Source organism: Populus trichocarpa, chromosome 1 (assembly GCF_000002775.5).
Source record: "Populus trichocarpa isolate Nisqually-1 chromosome 1, P.trichocarpa_v4.1, whole genome shotgun sequence".
Taxonomy (NCBI): domain Eukaryota; kingdom Viridiplantae; phylum Streptophyta; class Magnoliopsida; order Malpighiales; family Salicaceae; genus Populus; species Populus trichocarpa.
Genome location: NC_037285.2, coordinates 1761110 through 1774854, shown reverse-complemented (window position 1 = coordinate 1774854; position 13745 = coordinate 1761110). Strand labels below are relative to the sequence as shown.

At 34.3% G+C, this 13745-nt stretch overlaps 2 protein-coding genes across 2 annotated transcripts; one reads left to right on the top strand and one right to left on the bottom strand.

Annotated features, from left to right (window-relative positions):
* Positions 1 to 1752: 1752 nt before the first annotated feature.
* LOC18109213 (putative disease resistance protein At3g14460) lies at positions 1753 to 4590 on the bottom strand. Its single transcript, XM_024608777.1, has 4 exons — positions 3285 to 4590; positions 2707 to 3191; positions 2373 to 2461; positions 1753 to 1849 (listed from the first exon to the last, which is right to left on the bottom strand). Exons 1-4 carry the CDS (start codon positions 4588 to 4590, stop codon positions 1753 to 1755), a joined length of 1977 nt encoding a protein of 658 aa, XP_024464545.1.
* A 2427-nt stretch (positions 4591 to 7017) lies between these two features.
* Positions 7018 to 12679, top strand: LOC7487018 (glycosyltransferase-like KOBITO 1). The gene is made up of 11 exons (XM_002297735.4): positions 7018 to 7510; positions 8074 to 8223; positions 8359 to 8411; positions 8712 to 8820; positions 8930 to 9064; positions 9199 to 9243; positions 9700 to 9887; positions 10178 to 10319; positions 11395 to 11441; positions 11539 to 11626; positions 12107 to 12679. The coding sequence occupies exons 1-11, from the start codon at positions 7136 to 7138 to the stop codon at positions 12377 to 12379; spliced, it is 1605 nt and encodes a 534-aa protein (XP_002297771.1). The 5' UTR covers positions 7018 to 7135; the 3' UTR covers positions 12380 to 12679.
* The last annotated feature ends 1066 nt before the right edge of the window (positions 12680 to 13745 follow it).

Genomic DNA, 13745 nt, shown 5'->3' with positions numbered 1-13745 from the left:
GGGCAGGATCTTAACTCATCTCAAGGCAACCGTTCAGCTTGTTGAACTCGCAACCTGTACACAACAACCAGTCTAGCTTTGGCTACACTGCTTTATCTTTGCATTGCAGCTCAAACTGAGACAATTGTTACCCTAATGGACCACAAAGGGGAAAAAAAACCCTATAAAAGAAAAGAGAACATTTAAAACCATCTATTGATGTGAAAGCAAGGAAGATATTCCAATTACCGACCAAAGCAATGCATAAACAGGTCCTCCTTACCAAAACATTAGAATAGTATAATTTTCTTTAGGTATAAAGTGCCAGAGAATCGTATGAAATCATTCATAGAGCCTTAACTAGCCGTTTATGCTTTTGTATTGAGATAATTTTTTAACAAGCAAACGTTTAGAAGCTCGAATTTTATTATCTTCGTTATATCTAACAAAACTATGTATAAGATCAACATTTTAATTTTTAAAATTATACCTAATGGTATGATTTTTTATATTTTTAATGTTGAGAAGGTTATTTGATATGAAAAAATATCTTCATTTCTGTATTCTTTTAATAGAAAGATCAACAAAACTAGGCTACTCTATGCTTTTATTTAGGTGGAAGAACATTCCATTTTGAGGTATATAATAATAGAAGAAATCAAGCAGCCATTCAGGAAACAAAGAACAAAACTTTAAAGGAATGAAGCCAAGTCAGATACCATATTCTTTGAGTATTATCTATTCTGATCTTCAGGGACCATTCAAAAAGTTCAAGCAACTAGCTCAAGCACTTTTTGAAAAACAAATTCCAATTTAATTTGGTTGAATTAGGCTCATAGGTTGATAAAAAGTGAGATTTTAAAGCCAAAAAAAAAAAAAAATTACTCTTTAAATATCCATATGAGAAGATATTTTCTTCTCAGCCAATAAATCTTCACTCGCAATACTCCTTGACATTTGGATTGGTTCAGAGTTGATTTTTTTTAAGCGGTTCTAGCTAAGACAAGTATGTTTTTAATATACAAATATAAAAATAGATAAAAACATGTTTAATTAAAAATATAAAGATAAAAATATATATTTTTTTTATTTTAACACAGACAAAGACATTTTTATCATAAAATAAATTTATATGCTAATAATATCTCATCTTTATCTTTTCTACTTCAAAACTATAAATAGTCTGCCTAAACTAAGATTGTTAATTCTGTTTCGTTTTATCCGGAATGGCCGAAACATTTCATACTAATTAAAAAAAAAAGAATAAAATAGAACAATTTTCATCTCATTTTAAATCTCGGTCCGTTCCGGATTTTTCAGATAAATTTCGGTCGGAATCTTCCAGTTTCATTTCACATGTTTCGTTCCGGATTTGAAAAGCCATTAAATCAAATTAATATTTTGTTTAATTTGAATTACTTTAAGTTAAAGTTCTATTTAATCTTGACTATTTAGAAATATTTAAATTTTAAAATTATATTTGTTTGACATTGTGTTTGTATTGCATCATTTATAATTAATTTATTTTGAATTTGAATTATGTTTGTTGAATTATATATATATGAATAATATAACCATGAAATGGCACACTGAAACACTCTAAAATCAAAATATTTCTTTCCAATTGAAAAAACAAAACACTTACCAAAACGAAATTAAAAATCTTGACCTAAATACACATGCCTAGTGCTTACAAGCCCATTAACAGAGTCCACGAAATTCTTTGTGCCTTCACAGTAATGGATCAATACAAATGACAAAACTCTTCATGCATTAGTCTGCCCCAACTTCAGTCATTGCAGAGTTAGAGTAACCTTTAACATCCATGTAGCAATAGATACTTTTACCAGCCAACACCGAAAGTTCATGACTGCAAAAGTAGGGCATCTACGGACTAGAGGCATGAAAATCCAAGATTATGGAATGGAGATGAGAACTAGGAAGCATCTGCATTTCCTTCTGAATATTTTCATATCTGGAAAACCACTGGCAGGACCAGGACTTATGGCTCACAAAGATAATTGAGATGGCCAATATCAACTTATAGGAGCTCAGAAGATCTGGAAAACCCCCTTTTTTTTTTTTACATCAGTATTAGACAATCATTATTCTGCCATTTACATGATTGATCTTCATATTATGCTAGCAGGCTCTGAGTGCCTGTTTTTTGGACAATGAAAGAATAAAGTCTGGTATCAATTTTCAAATACAGGGAAATATCTACTTAAAATTTCAGAGTATATAAAACAAGATAAAAATGGATTCCATCCATTTTTTCATCATCTTATACTCTTTTCTGTTCAATTTCTTGAGGTTTAATTGACATTTATCATCATGGAAGAAAATGATAGCTTAATGCTGATAAATATGTGTACTTCCAGCAACTGACATACTGAGTCGAATACAAGAATAGGAGGAAGCAAATATCAGCTTCTATGCTGTTGCTTTCTTCTGAGATGAAATGGAATTCATTCTTCATCCTCTGAATCATAAATGAAGCTGTTATCAATATAAACACAAGGGATGTGGGCTATCTTTCCCTGTATCCTTTTTGCACTTCTGTTTTAGTAGAGGACAATCATGGATGTATAGTTCCAAAAGTGAGGAAGGCAAGCCATTTTCTGGTAGGGATTTGAGCATTGGGCAATCAGAGATCCAAAGCTCTTGAAGGAAGGTGAGGTTCTGGAAACCATTGGAGGATAATTATTGGAGATTCGGGAAATTTACAATGGACATGCTGGATAGAGAAGTTGACAGCATCATTCCTGTCTCCTCACATGGAAAAGATAAAATATGTGCACATCCGGCTGTAATGAAGAGGCGAGTAAGAGAGGCAAGCCTGTGTAATCCCCAGTCTAAGAGAGGCTTACAGAAGTTGAGATTTGTGATCAGAAGTGATGTCAAGTTTGTTGGGAAACCCTCTTGTGGGAAAGACACAAAGCTCGGGCGTGTATGAATATCCAACTCTACAAGAGAGGTGAGACTTCGCAATCTTTCCGGCAGAGCCTTGAGCTTCTCGCACCAGCCCATGTAGAGCTTTCGCAGACTGGTGGCAGGAAACCCTCCTTCAGGGAACGAAAGTATACTTGAACAGTTACATATAGTGTTCTCCTGAAGATGACTGAGCATGTTCAGACCCTCAGGTAAGCAAGCGAGTTTTCCACAATATTTGATCTCGATTTGTTCAGGAGACATGTAGCAAAATGTCTCAGCTATTGAACCCAGTTCTGGACAGTCTCAAATCACAAGCTGTCTAAGAGGAGCAGGTAATTTTCTTCTTGACAATAAGCACTTGAGAGATGGACAATTCCTGATATCCAAGTACTCAAGAAGAGATGTGCTGCTAATGTTGGCATCCTTTTCCTCCTCCAGCAAATACTGCAAATTATCACAGTAACTGATGCATAGCCTTTTAAGAGTGCAAGGCAAAGTGGTTTGAACAAAGGAAACCAGCCCTGCACACTTTTCAATATGTAGCTCTTCAAGGGATCTGAGACCATGCAAAATTAATGGTTGCTGAAGGCTTTCGCAATCAATTAACTTCAGCATTTCAAGAGAGCAAGGCAAGCCGAGTTTCAGCTCTTGTCCTTCCTCCTCTGCACCAAAGGAAACAAGTCTGGAACAACTTCTGATTTTCAAATAACGTAAGGAACTCAGATGTTGTAGTAATCTGACTCCATTTTGCCAAAAATCTGTGATCTCCTGGCAACCAGTAATCTTTAAATTCTTAAATTCTGCCAACCCTTGCATGAAGCCCAAAGTTAGAAAACTGAAATTTGAAATGCATGAAAGAACCACGGAGTTGAGTGAGCTAAACTGAGTCGTGCTTCTGCAGATTAATTCCTTGCATCCATCAACATCTAAATTACGGAGCATCGGAAAACTTGAAATAGAAACCGACAAGCACTTGGATTCACAAATAACTAGCTCTTTCAATGAAGGAAGATAATATAGCAATCTTCCCAATACCCGAGAACAATTCAAGAGAGAAAGCTTATGCAGGCGAGGGAAAACTTCAACTTGTTCTTCGCCGTTGGCATGCCAGTAGTTCCATCCAGGCATGTCTTTGAAATAAAGAGTCTCCAGTGAAGGAAAAGGATTTGAGCAGCATTCCCCGTAAATCTCACGACCTATGCTCTGCAGTCCACTCATCCCAGTGATGGAAAGGTCCTTGAGCGATTTTAAAAGCCCAAGAGCTGGCACGGATGTGCAGTTTTCACAATTCTCCAAACTTAGAAGCACCATGTTAGAGAAGGAAGGATCTCCAACCCAAGATGGAAACTCTGTGGAAGAATAAGAGTTGATTGTCAGCTCTTTCAGCCCCTGATGAGGTTGCAGCATGTCTAATACATCATTTTCAATCCTTTCATTTCTTGAATCGGTGATATCAGAACTCCATTTCAGCACCAAAGCTTCTAGATCCTGCTTCTCCGGTAAATTGGCCTGCCTTGCTCTCCGATGATCAACCACATTCTCTAACCTTGAAATGCAAAGCGTTCCACAGAGAAAGTTTAAATCCATTAGCTCCTCTATCCCATGCCCAATTTTCCTGCTGACAACAGAATCATACAGTTTGCGAAGACGCTTAAGATTTTTAATTCCTAATGGCATCTCACCTATCAAATACACATCTGTATATCAAGATAACATAAATTGATTAAATTCCCCATTTTTGAAGGCCACTTTGTGAGATAAGAACAGTCACTTAAAATCAATGTCTGCAAGTTGTATAGGAAACCTGTTGACTCCAGTAAACTTCTAATCATGGTGGATGAGAGGTCCAGGTGCCTCAGGAGTTTCAACTCCCCAATGGAACTAGGTAGCTCAGAGATGTTATAACTTATAACCACTCAAACTTAGAACCCTCAACCTCTTCAAACTTGGCAGCAAACCAACGACATTATAGTTACGTAGCTCGTCTCACCATGTCGGAATGGTAGAAAGGCCCTTGAACACTTGGCTTTATGAAAGGCCTCAAACTTTTTTATGCCATCATAATCATCATGAGTGTAAGAGTGTCTGTGGTATTGCGGTAGTTGTTGTGGTTGTGGTTTGAAAAAAATTATTTTATAAAAAATACTTTTAGTTGAGATTGGTTTGAAAAAATAAGTGTTTGATTAAAACTGTGGTTGAAATTGAGGTTGAAAAAAAAGTAGTTTTAATTTGTTTGGTTAAAAAAATGATTTTCAAATTGAGGTTATAAAATAATTAATATATATATATATATATATATATATATTAATGATTTTTAATTTAAATATTGTAAATTTAACTACTGTTATTACATCATGAAATAAATAATATTGATATCAAATATTTTTTATTATTTCATTAAACTATGTGCAATGTCATTAAACTATGGTTTCTTAAGCGCGCAACAACAAAAACTGAATTTTTTAATTTATGTAGTGTTATTAAATAATAAAGATTGTGATATCTTTATTATTGGAATTGCGATCAAATTTCACAAATACTACGTCATCATGCGATATCTTTCTAATTTATGTAGTGTTATTAAATAATATTAAATACTAGTTTTTCGAGTAAAACATAATTTTTTTAAAAAAATTTACAATTTCATTATAGTATGAGTAAATTTAATTCACCTTAAACTAATTTTTTTAAAAAAACAAAAAAAAATATTGTATATGATTAACTACACTGGTGTTCGGAGAAAAAAAAACTAAACTTTTCTTATTGGTTTTTTATAAAAAAAAAAAACTAAACATTGCGATAGTGGAGCCTCCACTGTTCCTAAAAATAACCACGAGAAGCATCTCCAATCCTGCGGCTGGGCAGCAAAAATTAATAGATCCTATCAAATAAAATCAGATTTATTTCTTTTACCAAACATTAAAATATATGGCTGCGGCGCATTACCAAATAGCATCTAAGAAGAATAGCGAGACCTTTTATATATTTCAGCCTTTTCAGGTTGCAATGAGCCTCCAGTTCATCCTCGAGCCCAAAATATGTTTCCCCCGCAGCCCATCGAGCAAGATCATTTACTAGGTCAAGCATCACCTAGAGAGAGCAATCAATGGTTGCCACTTGAAATATGGACCATGAAACAAGCTCACGAAAATACTCACCACCTCACTCCTCCAGCTGCCTGCTGTCATCGTTCTGCTGAATCAAACCTTCCGCCATCCATAGAAGGACTAGCTCTTCCTCCTCAAATTCCTAGGCGAAGCACCACTTCATTGTGGAGGCAAATGATGGTAGCTCAATCGTAAAACTGGAGAATGTCACTTTCATAGCTGTTTGATATATTTAATTTTTTTTTAGTTTAACGTGGGTGTCCGGGTCAGCTTACGTACATCTCGACTAATCCCACGAGCTCTGAAGTTAACGACCATGTAAGTCTCCAGTGGCCATCATATGAGCAACTACATGGCTCGAATCTGAGACCACAGAGAAAACAAATTTTTTGATCCCAAACTTTTATTACTAGGTCACTAGATGGTTAATATATTTAAACTTTAATCAATAACATTTTAGTATATATTAGAAAATCAACATATAAATTACATCTTTGTGATTTAAAAAGTAAAAAAAATAATAAATAAGAGGAAATTTTAACTAAAAGCTTTAATTTATAATATCTTAACATAGATTTATTATAAATTATCTCTACAACCTCATGACATAATCTTTGATTAAAGGTATATATTATATTTCTTTTATAAGATTAAAAAGTAAAAAAACTATCTGCATAGTGGTGCATGTTAATTTTTTAAAATGATTTTTAATTAAAAACATATTAAAATATTATATCTACTGGCAGTGTAATATTTAAATTATATATTATTTAAATCTTTATTACCTTTTCAATTAAAAATATTTTTAAATTAATATAAAAATATATTTTTAAAATCACACACACAGATACACACACACACACACACACACACACGAATTTAATTTTAATCTTTGGTGGGAGAGATTCGAGTGTGTTCATTATATATACCAAAAATTAAAATTAAATTCTTCTATGACTTAAGTACTAGCAGTCTATATATATATATATATATGATTAAGAACACACTCGAATCTCTCCCACCAAAAATTAAAATTAAATTCCCTGTAACTTAACTACCAGCAGTCCACCGTTCCATCCCTCTCTCTCTCTCTCTCTCTCACTCTCTCAACCACCATGCCCAGCCACCACCTCCACGCTCCCCTCCGCTCCTCCACCGCTACCTCAACCACCATATCCACTCAATCCTTCACCTCAAGACTAATCCTCCTCCTAACTCTCCTCCCTCTTTCTCTTGCAGCCTTAGCTTTTATCCTCCAATGGAAAGGCAATTCTGGCTTCATGATGGATCCCACAACAGCCAACTCTCGTTGGGCCCCACAAGGGTCTCACATTAAAAACCATGAGATCTTCCCTGGCATGGAATTATCTGTTTTATCGCCTAAAGCTCACAAATCATCTGACTGTTCTAGTCTTGGACGTAGTGGGGCACCTTCTTTTCCTTATTTTCGTGATTGGAAGTTTGATTTTCAAGCTAATTTGAGGCCTAAGGTCTGTTTTTGAATTGATTTTGTTTCTGGGTTGATGTTTTTTGCTGAATTTTAATGGGTTGTTTTTTTTTTTCCTTGTTGAATTCTGATTGGTTTTGAGTTTTGTGTTTGGACTCGCATTGGCTTCTGAGGTTTGGTGATGGATCTGTTTCTGGGTTTTGGGTTTTTTTATTGAATTTTGGTCGATTCTGTGAGATTTTAGCTTTAGTTATGAATAATTAATGGTTAACTATATGGTTTTATGTTTTTTTTTTTTTGCTGTGAAAGATGTGAACTTCGCTGATCCTGGTTTGCAAGATATTTTGGAATTGGAACTGAGTGATGTACTCTTCTTGCTTGTTGAATAGGATTTGGTTTCATTTTATGAGTTAATTTATCTGTGATCTGTTTGCTACTTTGGTTGATGAGGGAAGGGAAATGAGGGAAAGTTTTAAGCTTTGAATGTTCTTTAAAATGTTAATGCTATTTTGATTTTGAGAAATGAAAGATTAATCAAGTGAATCAATTGTCTGTAAGTTGAATTATTTTATTTGACATTTTGTTGGTTTGTTACTTAATTTGCAGATATGTATCACAACAAGTACTTCAGCTGGTTTGGATCAGATTCTACCGTGGATGTTTTATCATAAGGTTATGGGGGTGACAACCTTTTTCCTTTTCGTGGAAGGGAATGCAGCGTCTCCTAACACGTCTAAAGTTTTGGAGTCCATTCCTGTGAGTTCACATGACCTTTGATGTTACCAATTTGTTATTGTTTGTTTTATTCTTATATTGGAGTTCCTCTGGTTTTATTTTCTTATGTTTTTTCTTCTGAATTATTTAGTGTGAGCTATTTTGTTGATTTCCCAGGGAGTAAAATTGATTTATAGAACAACAGAGCTAGAGGAGCAACAGGCTAAAAGGTTGGCTAGTTTTCATATGTTCATGTTTAATTCATTTCTGTTTCATTTTGAAGCAAACTGAATATATTTTCTTTGTATTACCCTTATTTCAAATGAAGAAAGAAAAAAGATTCACTTTTGCTTAAAGCTATTTAATGTTGATGATTCTATGTCTAACTCTTTGTGAGTGTTTATTCTGTTTGAACCATGCATTTTGTTCCTGTATTCACAACTTAATCATCTTGAAAACTTTCAATATGGTTTCTGTTTTGTGTCTCCTCTTAACTCTTATCGTTTTTATGCTCCTTTTTTCTTAATCAGTCGGATATGGAATGAGACATGGCTGTCCAGTTTCTTTTACAAACCATGCAATTATGAGCTGTTTGTGAAGCAATCTCTCAACATGGAAATGGCAATTGTCATGGCAAGGGTATGCATTATGCACCACTATTTACTCATCTATAACAGTACTCTTCCTATTTCTAGTAATAACAAATTGTTTTGAACATTCTCTGTTCTCACAAACAACAAAATTTTAGGATGCAGGAATGGACTGGATACTTCATCTTGACACTGATGAACTGATTCACCCTGCTGGTGCCCGTGAATATTCTTTGAGGCAGTTGCTGCTTGATGTTCCTGGAAATGTGGATATGGTTGTGTTTCCAAATTATGTGAGTCACATTGTGTGGAACGTCTTTTTTGTGATAATGCAATTAGGGGATTTGTAAATGTAAAAGTGTCAGTCCTATTAATATTTCTCAGCTATTCTTTTTCTTCTAAATAGTGTTGATTCTTTATTTGTCAGGAGAGCAGTATTGAACGAGATGATATTGAGGATCCTTTTGGTGAGGTAAATCTCTCAAACTATCCATTGAGCGTGGCACTTTGTCTTGGAACATGATGAATTTATTGTATGCTGTATATCGGTGCTCTGGTCTGGTTAAATTCCTTGTGCTTGAAAATTTTATATCAATTGCAATGTATTTGATCATTATACATGGTTAAAGTTAGAAGTATTTCTTTTCTGGGGTTATGTTCAACTTGCTTCATGCATGACACTTCAGAGAAGCTGCTTCTGATGATTTAATTTTAAGAGTTAGAAAGGGATTCAATGATTGTGGATGAGTTATATTTTTTAAGAAACTTTGAAGCAATGGTGTGTCCTGCATTTTTCTAGTTTCTAACCATAATTTTCTGGATTTAGTTTTCTTATTGTTTTGAACAATGCTGTTTATTATCAATGTTTGCCTATCTTTGAAGATAAATGCGTAGTCTATCCCATGTATTCATGTATCTATGCTAACAGGTGTCGATGTTCAAGAAGAATTATGACCATCTCCCAAAGGATACGTACTTTGGAATGTACAAGGAATCTACTCGTGGCAATCCAAATTATTTCTTAACTTATGGAAATGGGAAGTCAGCTGCTCGAGTTCAAGATCATCTACGTCCTAATGGCGCACACAGATGGCACAACTATATGAAAACCCCAAAGTACGGCAAGCATGTTTATATGTTTAGCATAGATTCTTCATTTTTGTGGGCTACATGTCTTTTTGCATGTATAGATATACATCAGTAATTGTCAGCAGTAGCATTATTTTTAAATTTGTTAAATTCCTCCTTTTGTTTCTTGATTTACCACTTGTGCTAATGCTATTTTCTTCAATATGAGCTCTTGAAAATTTGTATGGCACTGCTGGTCCTTAATTGACAATTATAGTGACATGAACAGTATCTTTCCTTTCTGACAAAGACATTATATCTGGTATACAAATTGTCAGTGAGGTGAAATTGGAAGAGGCTGCTGTTCTACATTACACGTATTCCAAATTTTCTGACTTGACTTCTAGACGTGATCGGTGTGGCTGCAAGCCTACAAAGGAGGATGTCAAAAGATGCTTTATGTTGGATTTTGACAGATCTGTGAGTTTAGTTCTTTCTGTTAATATTTATCTCGTTTGCTCATTTCTGCTGCTGCCTTTTCATGACAAGTAGCGGTAAGCATATGAATATAAAAATTACAGTGTCCAATTTGAGCACATCTGCACAGGGGACTCAAAGTAGATTAGCTTGTTCATTTAGAACATGGTGCCTTTTAAATTTAACTTTGAAGAGTTAAGTTTCCAAAGAGAAATCATTTTGAACGTGGACCTTTGGAACATGTTAGGATAATTGTGTTCTGGATCCTTTTTTTTTTTGCTTTTTGTTTCAAAACTCATGTTCAGCAAGTAAATATGATTGAGAAATGCCTGAGTAGGTGCTTTTCTTAGCCCTACATCCCTGTGTGCATAGTAGCAGTGTAGCATACAGGGACAACACATAAAAATGGCTGACAATGATACATGACTCAAGTAATGATGTTTTTGATAGTGGTGATGCCAGGCAGCTACTTCTTCATTCTTTGTGGCTTACAAAACGAGTTAGTGGCTGGTTAAGTTGGATTGGTATATAGCAGTGACTGGGTGGCCAAGTTGCATTATGCTAGTGCCAATACCTAGTGGTGGCCACTATGCATTGTTGACTAATAATGATATCCTTGAGAAGGGTTTCCCTGCTGCATTCTGCAGATATAGGAGGCATGTGGTTTACGGCTTATGATGTCAGTGCACAGTGCAAAAACTGAAGGCAGTCTGTTTCCTAGAAATAAGATCTGAGTTCCATTAATCAGGTCTTTGTATCATAGTACCAGTTCGCTGAGGGAATGCAGATGGTGTAGGTGCCTTTTGTTTTACAGATTTTCTCATAACTCTTGATTCTTAGTTGAACCAGGGAATTAAGCCCTAGATAACTGCTTCTTGGTTAGGGTTCTGGTAATGACACTTCCTATGAACAAGAGATAATTACTTTGGTTTATTTCATTTCCTTATAGCTCAAGTTGATGGAAGAATACAGGGGTTGAAGCTTTTAACTAAAACATTGTTTTCAAGAAATTTAGCTTGTTTTGAATTCCATTTTTTTCTTTCTTACTCTTCATCTTATCAAGCGAATGTTATTGCAGGCATTCATAATTGCATCAACTGCAACCGAGGAGGAAATGCGAAACTGGTAAGAAACTTCCTTTTCTTATTTCTGTGAGGACTGCTGGCATTCACATGTTTCTGGAAACATAACAATACTTGAAGGTGTTTTATTCCCATTTTAGGTATCGTGAACATGTCGTATGGGGTGACAAAGACTTGAAATTGAAGCTCCTGAGGAAGAGCATTTTAACTCGCATATATTCTCCTATGGTAAGCAAGACCAAGACATCTTCACAAAGTAAAACGACAAGGATACAACCAAATATAGTTCGTTTTTTTTCCCCAACTGTCCATCTATAAATTAAGGGAGAGCTAATAACCAAAACACAAGAATAAGTAGGGAAGGAGAAAGCATTACGATTTTACATGGTAACACGCCCTTTGTGATCCTGACATGAGGGCTTACTAAGATCAAGGCTTAGTAACTTAATCTGAATGGAATTCATAGCTAATTGTTTATTGCTAATAAAAATAAACAGATCAAATGGAATTCATAGCTTAAGAATTAAGACGGTGGAAATTATCCTGTACAAACCGAGAAAAAAAATTATGATGTGTGCAATCAACTAGCTGATCCTTGCCATCAAGATGTGAAAATCTCTAGGCCCAAGGCCAAATGCATCTGAAGCGTGTGCATCAATTGCTCGGTGATTTCCTTATTGATTTATGATTGCTGCTTGTATATTTCAGGCCATAATTCAGGGCTTAAGAGAGTCGGGTGTCTTCAGCTCTGTTATTCAATCTGCCCCAACAACACTTTCACGAGACAAGTTTCTAGCATCTGTCGATAGTAGTAACTCGTCAAGAACAGTTGCCTCCGAATCAATGCAGTCAAGAAAGACCATCAAAAGTAGAGAGAATCAAGCAACAGCTAGGAAGGTTTTGGGTTTAGAAACTACTGTGGTATCTCATGAAGCAGCTGTTCCACCACTTTCTCCTCCAGGATTGCTTGTGGAAGCATGATCCATGTTCCTGGCATGATTGCTGCTGCTTCTCATTCCTGTTTGAATTGAAGGGAAGAATCAGGAGAGAAAAGAAAGAGCAAGCAGGGCTTCTCATTGCAGTGTATGTGTTCAGTTATAATTGGTTCTTCCCGATCGCCATCCAAGCGCTTGTGTACATTTACCCAAGGAGGATTCTTCTCCATTTGTATGCATGGCCACTTCGTGTTTTTTCCTTTGCAACTAGAAAAAAATACTTAACCTGTTATTCTCATGTATAGAAACTACAGTCTTGACAGTAGAAAAAGTTTATTATTTGTCATTGGAAGTTCATCATTTATATTTTTTCTTTTTCAAGAATTTTTCAGGGGGGAGCTTGAAAAATTGAAAAAAAAAAAGTATTTACAGCAGTTTTTTTTCAACTAAAGGTTTATCACTTACCTTGTGTGAATCAATGTTTGTCTCCGTATCTTAAAAGAGAAGGTTTTATAAGGTTTTTTTCAACTAAATGATTTAGAAAAAGGTTTTATAAACATCTGTATTTTGGTTTTTTTTTTTAATTTTAGTATAAGTTTATCAAACTCTATCATTTGTTTATTTTATTTTCTATAAAATTTTATGGTTTTATAACTCAAATCACAGGTGTGGGGGTTAATCTTAGTTGGTTAATGTTTTTTTTATGTCATTGTTTAATTAATTTATATTTTTAATTTATTTTTTAATATATATTTAGTTAAAAATTAAATTTTATAATTTATTTCAATAATTAAATGTAGTTGAACTTGTGTTATTGGTATATCGGTATTAAAATTTAAAATGTGTATTTGATAAGTCAATCTAAATTTATTTATGTTATTTTTTTAAATAATTTTTTTTAATTTTATTATTTAATATTAAATTAATTACAATTGAAATTTAGAATTTATTTAATTTATTTTTATAAAATTATCATTTCGTCAAATTTTCAAGATGAAGTCAAATTATTTTAATATTTAAAAATAAAATATTACCTTAAAATTATTTTTTTATTTTATTTATATTCATGAAAGCTTTTGTGTCTTTTCCAAATCAACTTCATTTATATTAAGCTAAAAAAATTTAAATTTAATCTTATCTGATTTTGTAAAATTTCTAAAATCCTCCGGGCAACCCTATTTGCCCCGCCGGAAACCTCTGTACTCTCAGCTTCAAGCAAATGGGAAAATCCAAATCGGGCAGGCAAGGCGACAACCTTAATATCCCTGTAAGAAGATCTGAAAGATTATCAGACAAATTAAAGAAACTCCCAGATGACTTAATCCTCAAAATCTTGTCAAACTTTCAAGATGACCCCAAGACCCTCATGTACTCCCACCGACATCTGATGGTGGTTTTATGATGATGATGAA